The following is a 14,354-nucleotide window of genomic DNA, read 5'->3' on the forward strand; positions in this document are numbered from 1 at the left end:
ATAATAAAAGGCAATTTACCTCAATTGAGTTTTATTACCCGGAAATTGCACGGCCTGTAAATTTAATAATTGAAATTCAGCTTTATCGTGAGATATCTGACGCATTGATTCTCTCAATTTCTTCGTCAAGCTTTTAAAAACATTTTCTTTTATTTCTGGAATTGATGAATTATCAGTTGTAAAAAAACATGTGGGAAAAAAGTAATCTTTTATCTGTGTATCCCTCAAGCGATTTAACGACGATTTATGTTCCAAAAAAGTATTATCTAGTGCTTGAGATGTTTCTCTTAACATTCGTGATAGTATAGCATCACCACCGGCTATTCTCATACTCGATGGCCTAAGAGCAAGCATACCGACGGGCATAAAAGTCTTTGAATTAAGATTTTTATCACTTATACGCGCCTCTTCATCATCATCAAAGACAAATGTTTTATCTTCACGTTTTTTTATTGGCTTTTCATGCTGCCATCGGTATTCTTGAAGATTATGAATGTCATTTGCTAAATTAGACAGTGAAGGTAAATGAGTTTTATCATTAAAAAAAAAACCACCAGTGTGTCTTGTCATTCTTGTAGTAATTGATGGATTATTATTTTCTATTTTTACTGATGTTAAAGCAGAACTGTACATAATATGAGAACTAATTAAACTTGGTTCATTTGGTCGTAATTCTGCTTTTAGATCTAGCCACAACCATAAAAATCTACCATTGAGCATTTGATATTTATTTGCAATAATAAGAATTTTTTTAGCTCCATTTAAATCACAAGCCAAGACAATAACACTACCACTTCCACCTTCATCAGATACTTTTCTCAGTCTTAATTTAAGACTCTTTTCACTAGTCGGCAGATAAATTATTTTTCGTGGCAGTAATTTGTCATGATTTTTAGGTACAAAGTGATGAATTGGTAGTAATGATGTATCAATAAAAAGTGTAAATGCATGCCAGTGTGCTTTATCCATTAAAGCAATAGCTGCTGCACCTATTTGTTCAGAACCAGAACCAAGACGCGTTTCAAAACGTCCACGTTTACCCTATAAATATCATTATTATTAATAATTACAAATAACGTCAAGTAAAACTTAATAACAAATTAAATTATTCACTTGTCTTAGAAAATCTCGGTGCGTCATTGGTAACCAGAGTGATGGAATATTAAGTGAAGCAGCAGCTGTTATCAAAAATCTTGCTGCTGAACCACCACCAATCACAAAACTTAATATCACTTTACTATTTTCAATAACTGTACAAAATTTATTAATAAGAGCTAACGGATATGACTGTGGGTCTGTTATTGATGTCATACGTCCTTCTATATAAGACATCTCCAACTCGCTGTAAATAGACTCTAGTCTTGCTTGTTCCCATGCTTGTTGGACATCCGTTCTCGTTGGAGGCTGAGAATGGGATAGACATGTCACTAAGCGCCAAGGAGGCTGCGATGATCTTAGTCGACTTTTAGTAGCTCTTTCTGTTTTGTTAGTATTTCCTAAACAATTTGGTAAACGGAGACTTATTAACCATAATAAAAGTAATAGCAGCCTCAATGAGACACCACGCATTTTCTCAGTCTCCTTAACTTGTCAATTGATTTACTTTTTTGGTGCTACATTATCTTGATTGACTTTTAATCTAAAGAACAAACAACAAAAATTAAAATAAACTTTATACATAGAAAAAAAATGTATATACATTTTTATAAACTTATTCTTAACATTATCATTTAAGTAATTAATAAGCTATTTAGTAAATACACTTGTAAGTAAACAAAATTTCAAAACTAGGTATGTGTACATAAATTTATAATTAGAGTTCACTTCTGCTTTCAAATTCTCTCGGGTGTTTTCATGACTATCACATTGTCAAGATAAAAAAAAATCTCGACCTCGTATACATTGAAACAAAAAACAATATTTAAAAACAAGTTGGATAAAAAATAAATAAAGTAATTGAAAAATCTATATTTGATACTCCAATTTTACTACAATAGTAATGATAAAATACAAAAAGTAAAAATTACCTTTTAACACAGGTGATTAAAACTACAGTGACCGAAGGTGGTCTAAGAATTCCATGCAGATAACTCTTTAATTTAAACATAATAACTATCGATTAGCTAAACATCGTTCAATTAAAGTTAAACAATGTCAATTGGTCAGTACGATGGAAGGTAAAAAGATTCTAAGTGTTACTCGTCCTCCTTCGGACCCTCTGTGTCGTGCGTGTCAGCCATTTTTGGGCAGCCCCTCCCTTTGAATTTTAACCCTTGCCTGCTGTATCCCGCGACACAGATATCTGAGCGGTTCAACCCTTAGATAGAACCTACGCGTGCGTGGTTGAGTCTTCCAACGTCATAGAAATACTTTTGATCTAGTGGCCAGTGGCGGTTTATATCAACAAATAACAATCACTTTTTTTCACAATTACCAGAAAGTTAAGTTCTTTTTTGTAATGAAAACCAATTACGTAATAATTGTTGAAAATAAAAACTGTCTTTTAATATATATTCAAAATTTTTTAAATTAACCGTCATATACTTTTTTTTTTTTACTAAGAAAAAAAAACACAATCAAATTAGTTTTGCGGGAGGGGCTGAGAGTACAACACTTGTATTTTTCGTCCTTGACATGACCTCAACAGTACTTCAGAATATTTTTTTTAATCAATAAAATCGAATTTCTTTTAATTTTTTTAAAAATATTATCGTTATTTTTTCTACTTTTTATTTTTATAATTGGGCATTACTATAAAAAAAATCTGGGCAACGGTTAGCCCTGCGGGCCGGCCCCAAAACTTCCCGCTGTTTTCGAACTCGAAAAAACCATTGCTTCTTTTTCTTATAAGTTTTTCAAGCTCAAAAGAGTTTAAGTTTGAAGTTTGAAATTTTAAAACCGAAGATAATTAAGAAATGAGCGTTTTTTAAACATTTATTCACAATTATGTTCAATAAAAAAAAAAAAAAAGTGTATTTAGGAAAAAATCAATGTAAGCTATCGAAGTAAGGATTTAAATGAATTCTGATACATATCAGAGCATTAATACATGAAATATCTTTAAATATATTTAAATATATTTTAGTACATTATATTGTGATTTACTTGGGAAAAATTACATAAAATGTTGCTTTTTTAACTTTCCGATATCTTTTGATCTAATAAATCAATTGTAATGTTCAATGTGGCAATCGACGTGTTTTATTGAGGTCTAAGGCTGTTTAAAATTTGAAATTGATCGAGTCAACCGTTTCGAAGATATTTAGAAAAAACCGTTTTGTAGCATTTCTTTCTCCCGTGATATCTCTCGAACGAATTAATCGATTTTGATGGTAAGACGACAATCGACACATTTTGTTGAGTTCTGATGGAATCATTTCTAAGAAATTTTAAAAAAACTAAAAAAAAAAAAATTTACAACAACAAGTTTACACACATACATATTTACACACACACACACATATATATACATACAGACAGTCAGACATCATCCTGAAAATGGTCAGACTTGTTTCTTAGGACCTCAAAATGTTGACATCTGATGAAAACTCGGTTTTCGAAAATCGGACCGAAACCAATAACCCCGAATCTTTGAAAATTTTCAATTTTCTTAGCGGGAAGTTAAAAATTTAATGTATAAAACAACCTAAAATAATTATCAATTAAATGGATAGAATTAAATAAAAAATTCAAATTCTTATAATCCAGAAAATATTTTCATATATTCGGGAATCTATTCAATTTACATTTCATTATATACATATATTGACATAAAGTAATTATAATTAATATTATTATTTATTTTTTTAAGACAATGAGATAATTTTTTTTTTTTTTTTTTTTTTTTTTTGCGTCAAACTAAATTACATAAATTTTTATGTAGACGGGTACCACTTAAAATATCTACGATATAATTTAGATAGATACCACAATTACAACTAATAATAATATTGTTATTGGAATGTAATAAATTTTTATCTTATTAATTAAAAATAACATTACAACAAGTGCGCAAAGTCGGCAAATGAGTCTTTTACTCATCAGACAAATAACAAAAAAAATATATTGATCAAAAATATTTTAGTTTTTTTTTTTTTTTTTGTTAAACTATTATCAACATTTAATTATTATAATTAACTAAACAAGTTTTGCTGAGATGCATCATTTTCAAATGCACTCCAAGCATTATTTAATTCCATAAATATGAGCTTTGCAATATTTTCATTGGCAGTTCCCGCTTGCTGGAATAGTAAATCAAGAAATAAATTGAAATTTAATTTATAATAAAATGACAGAAACAATAAAAAATAATATCTTTTAACAATAATTACCTTGTCTGGATGAACTGCTAAACAAGCTTTTCGATAAGCTTTCTTTACATCTGCAGCTGAAACGAGTTGATGCATTTCATATCGTTGCCACCTATCAGCTTCTGGCCACAAAACAGTATGTAATGAACACAAAAGACCTCTAATATTTCCTTTTTTACCCTCAGACCACTCAGATACTTTTAATCTATCTGGATCCATTGTTTTAGCTGCTTCAACTTTACGCATTTCATTGATAGTCTTTGGACTGTCTTTATCAGCCTTTCGTGAACTAAAGAAATTATATCCTTGACTACCAAGAAGATCTTCAAATGCATCACCAGATTTAGTAGCTGGTTTATTATTATAAACTGATGAATCTAAATTACTATTGTCACTAAACATACTAGCTTTATTTTGCATATGTGGACTAGAATGAACTGGTGTACCAACTGTTGCTGGACTTGTCGATTGTGGAGTATTTGAATCACGTGGTGTACCATTCCAACTAGCATTAAGACCTGCACCTAAAGAACCAGCCAAATTAGCAAATGGATCTTTATTTTGCGCTCCAAAATTTGGTACACTTGAATTACGTGGAAAATTATCTTCATTTGGAGTTTTTAGGCCAGAAGTTTTTACAGTATTTCCCCAATTACCTAAGAGATCATTTGAACTATTACCACCAAAAGGATCAAACGAAAAATCACTACCACCTTTTTCAGCCGAATAATTCTCATTTGATGAATTACTACCACCGCTATTCTTAAAGACATTACTTGACGCTGATTTATTAATTCCTTGTGTATTTTCATTTGTCGCTGAATTATCGAATGCAGTAAAATTACCAAATATATCATTTTGGATTTGTGATGAACCACTTGTAAATATATTTAATTTTGGATTAAGCCCTAAAGAAGGAAGATTTTGGTCAAGTTCACCCAATGATGACCCTCCAAAATCTAAAAGAACTGCTTCTATTAAATTATCGTCACATTGAGGTTCAACAATTTTACTTTCTTCTTGTTCTTGTTTTTCTTTTCCTTCTTTTTCCTCATTATCATCATCATCATCTTCTACTTGATGTAACGGTATTTCTTGTTCCGAAGTATTTTCATCTGATAGCTCACGTTTCATTATTAGTGGAGATGGTCGTCTTGGTGGTGTTTTACTTTTATATGTAGTCCTAAAATTTTCTAATGTCTCTTCCATCTCTAAAGTTGAACTAAATAATGGATCAGGTCTAAGATCTTCATCACGTGATACTTCAACTTCCCATGGTGCCGGTATTCTCGAAGGTTTTAAATTTTCTTCGCCAACCATAATATTTAACATGACTCTAAATTGTCCTCCAACTTCAGGAGTATCATCTAAATCTTTTTTATCGAAATTTATTATACTTTCATTAAGTGAAATAAAACCAGTGTGGAAATGTAATGAAGCTATTTTAATTCCAATAACTCTTCCAAGCTGTTGTCTAGCATGAAATACAACAATAGTAACGTCACCACGAACAGTAGCATCACCAATAATTAAGCAAACTTTTCCTTCCATCATGTCAAATAACTTCATTTCTTCATATTCTAGTTTTTTTGTGGAAAATACAAAAGCACCATTGCTATAAATTTCTACATAAGGTCGACATCCATCTTTAGCTCGAGTAAATAACGGGACGGGTTGTAATATTAGAGATCGTAATGCTAAAGGTCTTGTATGTGGATAAACTCCAGAATGTAAAATACTCATATAATTTATTGACCGCATTTCAGATGGTTGTAACTGAGGTGGTTGACATCTTCGAGTAGTAAAAAACGTTATTGTTTCCTCAGGTCTAGATAAAACACCAGCGTAAAGAAGTAAAGCACAAGCGACTGTTGCACTCGCTCTACAGCCATCCTAAAATAAATTATTAACAAAAGTTTAATTGTAATTCAATTATTAATTTATAACAAATAAAACATAAACTTACAACACAATACAAGACCACTATATGATTAAAATCAGCATCTAAGTATCTATAAATATCCTGACAAATTTGATAGAGAGCAGATAAAAGTGGAGCATTAGAGTCCGGTGAAGAGTAAGCAAATGTGCAGTCGATGTGTTTACCAGGAAGCCGAGAAGCATTTGGCCGTCCACGAGAAAGATTGTACAGTTGAATTTTAGCTGGTGAAGGATGTCTAGATTGTAAATATGCTCGCACATCTTCAATATGATTAGCTCGATACGCTGATTCTATACCATCCGCTGGATACGGCATAATTAGTATACGTGAAGTTAAGTAACTAGCATCCAATTCAGTTCTAGCCATACTTTGTTGCACCGTTTGCATTACTTTACTAGATGTATCTTTAAGGTTACGAAATATACTGCCTGCACCACCTTTTAATGAACTAAAAAGGCCTGCACTGTACGCTCCTTGAACTTTTGAAGGCGGATGATATACTGGAACAGGTCTAGATGGTGCAGATATTGGTTGAGGTGCTGATACAATCGGTGGAGATGGTCTTGGAGGAACTGGAGCTACTGGTGGTGGCGGAGCTGGTCGAGGTGGTGGTGGGGCTTTTATTTCTATGTCTGCTGGTTCTCGAGGATCAAAATTATTTGACTCAGCAATTGCTGCTAATCGTTCTAATAAAATTGACGTTGTCATGCGTTTCATAGGAGATGGCTCAAGACATCCTTTTATTAAATCATACATACAAGAATATCGAGGATTTGGCGTTGGTACCAAGTATTTTGCATTGATAATTGCTAATTTATTACCTGAAAAGATTTAAAAAAAGAATAAATATTATTTACTGAAAAGAATATTTAAATAATACAATAAAATTTTATTATTAATAAAGTACCTTCAGGGAAAGGATGGCGAAGAGTTACTAAAGAATATAGAATACAGCCTAATGCCCAACAATCAACTGGTGGACCAATAGGTTCATTATTCCAGGTATCCATCATTTCTGGAGAACGATACATAGGTGTTGTAAATCTTGCCATTTGATCTTCTAGCATAGAACGTTTTTGAGCATTCCATGATGGGTCTGGCAATATTTTCTGAGTTGAAGAACTACCAAAATCACATAATTTAATAAGTCCATCACTCCCAAACAAAAAATTTTCTAACTTTATGTCGAAATGTATTATTGGTTGAGGCTGTTGAGTGTGCATATGATGAACTGCTCTAGTTATTTGATAAGCCACACGGCATATCTGAGGTAGAGTCATAGAATTTGCTGATGTACCACGGAGTACATCAGCAAGATTACCACCAGGGCACAATTCCATTACTATTAAATATTCGCACCCACGTCTATCTTCCCGCTCAACTCGTTGTGCACATAAGTATTGAATTACATTAGTATGTCCAGATAATTTTTTTAATGTTTCTATTTCTTTTATAATACTTTTATTTGCTTCTTCATCTACTGCTATCAGTCTCTATGAATTTGAATAATTTAAGAAATTAGAATTATTAAATAGTGTTTAATTTTTTTTAATTCATTTAACATTTTAATTTACCTTTAATGCATACTCTTTGCCTGTAGCAATATCTTCTACTGCAAACACTAACGCCCAGCCACCTGTTTAGATAATAAAAATATATTTGTTTTTATTATTATTTATTATTTGCATATATTTTATGATACAAAAGTAATAAAAAAAAAAATAGTTGAAATAGAAATTTATAACTATAGACTAAAACTTTCATTTAATAATTTTTAGAGCATTACATTATGCACGAACAAAGGAAAAAATTCACCAATCATAATTGCTCAATTTACTTTTTAAAAATTGATAACAAATAAAAAATCTAATAATAATTTAAACAAAAAAAAATATATATATCAAAATGTTTGATTTACAAGTGACTATTTAGAAAAAAAAAATAATAAATATAATGATTGAGACATTAATAATTAATACAACTTATTGATTTATAAATGACTAAGTGACCAGGATAATTTGTATAATAATTTTTTTTTTTTTTTTTTTTTTAATATAGTAGGGTAAGTGTAAGTATTACTGCGGTTTTTTTGTAGGTCTTACTTCAAAAACAATTTAATGAGGTTTATTCCAAGTTATCAATATTTTTTTTTATACCTAAGTAGTACTTATTATTAACTTAAAACAAAATCAACAATGAGATAAACTAATATTTTCTTTAAATAATAAGCATTTTAATGACAAGTTTATAAGCATGTATTACTGCGGGACCTAAAGTGGCTTGCCCCTATTACTACATGCCTATTACTGCGGCTAAATCAATTACGAAAAACTTCGGGATCAGACAAAGAATGAAAAAAAACAAGTTTGAAAGATAATTATTAGCTTAATAAAATTTATTAATAACTTAATATTATTTATTAATATAATAATAAATTTATATTAATTTATAAAAATAAATATGACAAGTAAACACCGCACAGTACAATCTACTGATGACGGCTTTGGGCTCATGTGGAAACTCCAATTTAATCACCATTAAAAATTCGTGTAGAATCGATTTTTGTAGTCTTTATCAGTAAAAAAACCCAGTGAAGTAGTTAATAATACTAGTGAACCATCCTCGTATCGGATACTCTGTTACCTTAGCCCGGGTAACAAATAAATTTTCAGAAATTCTTTTTGGAAAATTTGGATGACGTTTAAACAAACTTTCAAGCCAAAACCTTCCTAGTTTATTATCAGGGAATGGAGTTTTCCTATTATCATTGTCACATTGTATTTTTAAGTTTTCAACCAATTTATTTTTGCTACTGGGAAATCTTGTTTCCAATAGTAAAAAATCCATTAAACTAGTTCATTTTCTTCTTCATAACTAAGTACAGTTAATGGTCCAGGTGGTTTGTCACTATCTTGTGAATTTTTCTTGCTCTTATCGTTGATTTCGGTATATTATATTTTCTAGAAACTTCAGCAACTTTCAGGTCCCCGTGAACTTCAACTAAAGCTAATTTTTCGTCAGCTTTATTATAAATATCTCTTGTTTTTTTTTTTATTACTTTAGATTTATTTTTTTATTAACCTTCTGTTTATTATTAACTTTAGGCATTATTAATTTTTATCAAAACACAACTTACAGACGATTTGTTACACGCACTATTTTTATAGTTTAAAATAAAAAAATTTACTACCGCAATAATGGGTACAAACGCATGTAACTAGAGGCGTTTCTATTACTGCGGACTGCGGGTTATTGAGAAAACCGCAGTAATGCATACATGCCCAGTTTGTTGGTACCAATTACTGCTTCCGTAAATAAATAATATTAATTAATCAAAATTCAATATTTCTTGAATTTTTGGTATTAAAAAAAAAGGTTATCTTACTTCTGTAGGCAATAATAATATAAATTGAGTCATTTATTTCAGAAAAAAGGACCTTTACGTTCCACGTCTTTTCACACAAGAACTCACAAAAATGCCATAATATTCAACCTCTATAACCTGTCAATTTTAATTAATTAATAACAAATCCAAAATTTATTGTACATGTAAAACTACTGTACAGTTAATTTGTTTCAGGTTTCAATTATTAGCAATAATTTTGTTAAATCAACAAAACTCAGTCATCGTTTATTTATAATTAAAACAAAAAAAATCCGCAGTAATACCCACACTTACCCTATCAATATTATTTAAAAAGTAGATTGTAAATACTTACCCTCAGCAATTAATCTATTTACTCGTAATTTCACATTACTTAATTCCAGCACTTGTCCCACATATTCATTAGTACCAGACCCACCATTTAAATATCCAAATGCTGATCGTAAATAATCCGACATATTTATTTGTTTAATTTTGTTAGTAGAGGTTTTTTATAATTATGTTACGATTGAAAATCATCAAGCCGATGCTGTTCGTCCATATTGTAATTCTGACGTATAGAATATTGGCATTCAACATTTGTGTTACTTTACTGTTCTTTTCTCTTGCTTATCTATATACATATGTAAGGATACACATGATTTAATGTATGTGTTAAAAATGGTACCGTAACATCCTCTAACGGATTTAAAGTGAATTATAAATCTTCGCCTTATTCATTTATCTTTATTATGATTTAGCCAATTTTTTTTTTAATTTAATATTTGACATTCGAGTAATAACTTGTAATATTTAAAAATAAGTGCATACCAACTATTTACAAGTATGCAAATATTTTCAATTTTTTCAAAAATTATTATTAAAATATTTATATATCAACGTATGCACACATGTGCTGATAGTCGTATATTGTTATAATTGAGAAAGTTTATTTATTATCGAGAAGATATTTATTATTTTCAATATTTATTATTTTAAAATTAGTCGCATTATTGTATTTAAATCATATTAAAGTGATTCAATTTGAAATAGAATGATTAAATATTTCAAGTTTTTATAACAAGTAATAAAAATAATATACAATGACATCAGAAATGGTTAAATTTACAAAATTACGGTCAGCTATTGATCCAAGTTTTTGGGCAAAATTATCAGAATTGAAATTAGATAAATATAAATTAGAAGATAAAACGGAGATATCTATCTGGAGTGGTTATAGTTTTGACAAAATATATGAAAACAAAATAAGTCCAATGATTCTTGATTGTACATCATTTAATGAGTTAGGTGGATTTATGTTTTATGTTATTTTTATACAAATAATTTAAAATTTATTTTGATTTCTTTTTCAAATTTATATTAAATAATCATTATTTTATTTAATTAATTTATAGAAACGTTGAAACAACATCACATAATGGAACTGTTGCTTGTTCTGGAATACTCATTAATACTAATACTTTTGAAGCATTTAGACAAATGCAACCTGATAAATTTATTGATTCACTTGGTAAACATCTTAAAGATGTAATAATTGATGGAACAGCTATAAAAGAACCATGGCGACTTACTTTATTTTTATTATTATCATACGCTGATTTAAAAAAACACAGATTTCATTATTGGGCAGCTTATCCGACTTTATTTAATTTACCTGAAATTTTTTATGAAGCTCCACATCAAAAAGCTATTGAAATATTTTCAAATAATGATTTTGATAAACTGCGAATTAGCTTCAATAGTCTAGACTCAAAATTAAAATGTTTTTTTTCTGTATTATTATCAAGTAATAATAACTTGGAGATTATTAATTTATCTGAAGGAATCACTTACGTCAACTCACAAACAGAGAAAACAAATGAAACTAATTGCGTAAGTATCGTAAACATGACAAATTAATGTCGTTTTAATTATTTATTTTTATAATGGAACATTTTGGAAAATATAATGGAATATAATGGAAAATTTTTTTTAGGCTCATCAAAAATTGTATTTTGCTTTTTATGATCCATGTGATACTTTAGAACCGGGATGGCCACTAAGAAATCTTTTATGTTTATTATTTTATTCTTGCCCGGACTTTGCTTTTAGTGAAACAATAAATATTTTATCAATTAGAGGCAAAAATTTAGAATCATCTGTTATTTTTACGATAAAAGCAACAGAAAGTTTCAATAAAGATTTTAAAAAGAAAGAAATGATTGAAGGACGACTAGTAGGTTGGGAAGCAAATGTAAACGGTAAAATGGGACCAAATATTGCTGATCTATCAGAATCACTGGATCCAAATCGGTAGATAACTTAACAAATTTATTTTTATTATGACAAAATATATATTATAAATTATTTAGGAATCCTTCGATTTAATTATAGAATGGCTGCTCGTGCAGTTGATTTAAATCTCAAACTTATGAAGTGGCGACTTGTTCCTGATTTAAACTTAGAAAAAATTTCTAAACTCCGTTGTTTATTACTAGGGGCTGGAACATTAGGTTGCTCAGTTGCAAGAGTATTAATCGGTTGGGGAATCAGAAATATTACTTTTGTTGATAGCTCTACAGTATCTCACAGTAATACCGTTAGACAAAGTCTTTATACTCATGAAGATGCTGTCAATAAACGATTGAAAGCTGAAGCAGCAAGAGATGCGCTTCTTCGAATATCTCCTACATTTGTAATCATTTATGTTTTAATTATGAAATATTTTTACGACAAATAAAAATATTTAAAATTATATATTTATTATCAGAATGTTGAAGCTGTAATTATGCATATTCCAATGCCTGGTCATGTAGTAGGACAAAGTCTTATGGTATCCACTCAGACAGCGGTAAAAACGTTAGAAAAATTAGTCCAGAATCATGATGTGATATTTTTATTGCTTGATTCACGTGAAGCGCGTTGGTTACCAACATTATTATGTGCGGTATTTGATAAAATGGCAATAAACGCAGCACTTGGTTTTGATTCTTATACTGTACAACGTCATGGTATACGAAAAATAACAGTAGCTGGTTCTCCTGATTTAACTCAGCATTGTCCATCTGGCGAAGATCTTGGTTGTTATTTTTGCAATGATGTAACTCAGCCGGGAAATGTAAGCTCTATTGCATACTATATAAAGTAGTTCAAAGATATGTAATTTATTTAATAAATATGACGATTATAGTCTCAAGTCGATCGAACCCTTGACCAACAATGTACAGTAAGTAGACCAGGACTATCATCAATTGCTGCTGGTCTTGCTGTTGAACTAATGATCGCCGTCACTCAACATTCCAAAGGGTTAAATTTAATAATTATTAAAATTACTGGCAACTTTTTTCTTTTTTGCTATATTTAAATATTATTTAATCTAGCAGTATTGGTGCCAATGCTTTTATGGATGATAGTCGAAGTCAATATCGTTCAAGTGAACGAGAGTCTTGTGAAGGTTTATTAGGTATAGTTCCACATACTATTCGTGGTTCTCTTTGGAATTATGAGATGCGGTTAACGATTACTCACAGATTTCCATCTTGTACTGCTTGTTCTATACCATTAATTAATGAATATCGAAAACGTGGTTTTGATTTTATACTTGATGCTTGTAATCAGCCAAATTATCTGGAACGAGTTGCTGGCTTAGAAGATTTACTCAAAAGACCAAATTTAGATGAGGTTTGTGAGAACTAGATAAATATTTTTAAATATTATTTTATTAATCCTAAATTTTATTAATTATTTTTTCAGCTATGCTATGCTATAGATAGTTCAGATGATGAAGACAGCGAAGACATCAGTCTTGTAAAAATATAAAAATTAATTCACATTTGATATACTTACTTATATTATAATTTATTTTATAAACATACAAAAAATTATACTTTAATAAATCATTAATGTAAAATTTTTATTTTATTATTAATGTAATGGGTTTAAAAATTATAACTTTAATAAATATTAAATATTAATAACTTGAATATCCGATCAAAATTTTTCTTTCAATTTAAAAAGAAATTATTATGACCTTGAAGTTAGCCGACATCCCACATTGTTTAAATAAACAACTACATAACTCTTGAAAAAACGACTTTTTTTTAAATGGAAAGATTACTCGTGTTTATTTTTCTGTAATTTAAAAGAGTAATTTTTTAGTTATAAAAAAAAATGTATATATTTATTTTAAAATTTAAAAAGTAATATTTTAAAGCCATAAACCTATATAACACCAACAAAAAGTTAAGCAATATATTTTTAGTCTTTTAAAATGTAGCATGAGTATTTTTTAACTTTCCGTTGAGAAAATTGACAATTTAAAAAAAAAAAAAAGGAATTATTGGTTTCGGTCCGGCTTTCGAAAACCGAGTTTTGAACAGATCTCGACATTTTGAGGTACTAAAAAGCTATTATGCTCGGAAAATAATGAAGTTAAAAATTCAATGAAATTTTATGTGAAAATTCATGAATTTTTATTATTATAAGGTAAATGTCCCAATACCGGAACAAGACCCAATACCGGAACGATTTAATAATCATTATATTATATTTCAACTCGTACGCGATGAAACTAAATAAAACTTTCTTTATTTGAAACCTTAATCTTTCAGTTAAAAAATAATCTATAAAATAGATTTTAGAAAATATTTAAAATATGAAAAAAAAAATGTTAATTAGAGCATTAGTCTCGGATTCATGACTTTTTCATGTCTCTTAATGGTTTTGCTAAGAAATCAGT

The 14,354-nt window shown here is 29.3% G+C and overlaps 3 protein-coding genes across 7 annotated transcripts in view; 1 reads left to right on the top strand and 2 right to left on the bottom strand.

Annotated features, from left to right (window-relative positions):
• Positions 1–2,347, bottom strand: part of LOC103572706 (uncharacterized) — a 94,810-nt gene extending 92,463 nt beyond the window's left edge. Inside the window, exons 1-3 of the mRNA XM_053741710.1 lie at positions 2,028–2,347; positions 1,114–1,639; positions 20–1,041 (exon numbers count right to left, since the gene is read on the bottom strand). Coding sequence (XP_053597685.1) covers positions 20–1,041; positions 1,114–1,569 — 1,478 coding nt within the window. The 5' untranslated portion in view covers positions 1,570–1,639; positions 2,028–2,347. The remainder of the gene's footprint in view (positions 1–19; positions 1,042–1,113; positions 1,640–2,027) is intronic.
• Positions 1–13,599, top strand: part of LOC103572704 (uncharacterized) — a 38,708-nt gene extending 25,109 nt beyond the window's left edge. For 2 of the 5 annotated variants that reach the window (XM_053741723.1, XM_053741731.1), the window contains 7 exons: positions 11,032–11,509; positions 11,613–11,929; positions 12,011–12,311; positions 12,387–12,734; positions 12,807–12,922; positions 12,997–13,297; positions 13,370–13,599. In XM_053741723.1, the coding sequence (XP_053597698.1) occupies positions 11,117–11,509; positions 11,613–11,929; positions 12,011–12,311; positions 12,387–12,734; positions 12,807–12,922; positions 12,997–13,297; positions 13,370–13,435 (1,842 nt within the window). In that variant the 5' untranslated portion in view covers positions 11,032–11,116 and the 3' untranslated portion in view covers positions 13,436–13,599. Of the gene's footprint in view, positions 1–10,618; positions 10,925–11,031; positions 11,510–11,612; positions 11,930–12,010; positions 12,312–12,386; positions 12,735–12,806; positions 12,923–12,996; positions 13,298–13,369 lie in introns of those variants that run through there. The other 3 variants (XM_008551435.2, XM_008551436.2, XM_053741728.1) reach the window with 3 other exon arrangements.
• Positions 3,858–10,198, bottom strand: LOC103572705 (cyclin-G-associated kinase). Its single transcript, XM_008551439.3, has 6 exons — positions 9,972–10,198; positions 7,827–7,888; positions 7,160–7,745; positions 6,277–7,073; positions 4,332–6,203; positions 3,858–4,241 (listed from the first exon to the last, which is right to left on the bottom strand). Exons 1-6 carry the CDS (start codon positions 10,093–10,095, stop codon positions 4,134–4,136), a joined length of 3,549 nt encoding a protein of 1,182 aa, XP_008549661.1. The 5' UTR covers positions 10,096–10,198; the 3' UTR covers positions 3,858–4,133.
• Positions 13,600–14,354: the final 755 nt, after the last annotated feature.

The sequence above is a fragment of the Microplitis demolitor genome, chromosome 1, assembly GCF_026212275.2.
Source record: "Microplitis demolitor isolate Queensland-Clemson2020A chromosome 1, iyMicDemo2.1a, whole genome shotgun sequence".
Taxonomy (NCBI): domain Eukaryota; kingdom Metazoa; phylum Arthropoda; class Insecta; order Hymenoptera; family Braconidae; genus Microplitis; species Microplitis demolitor.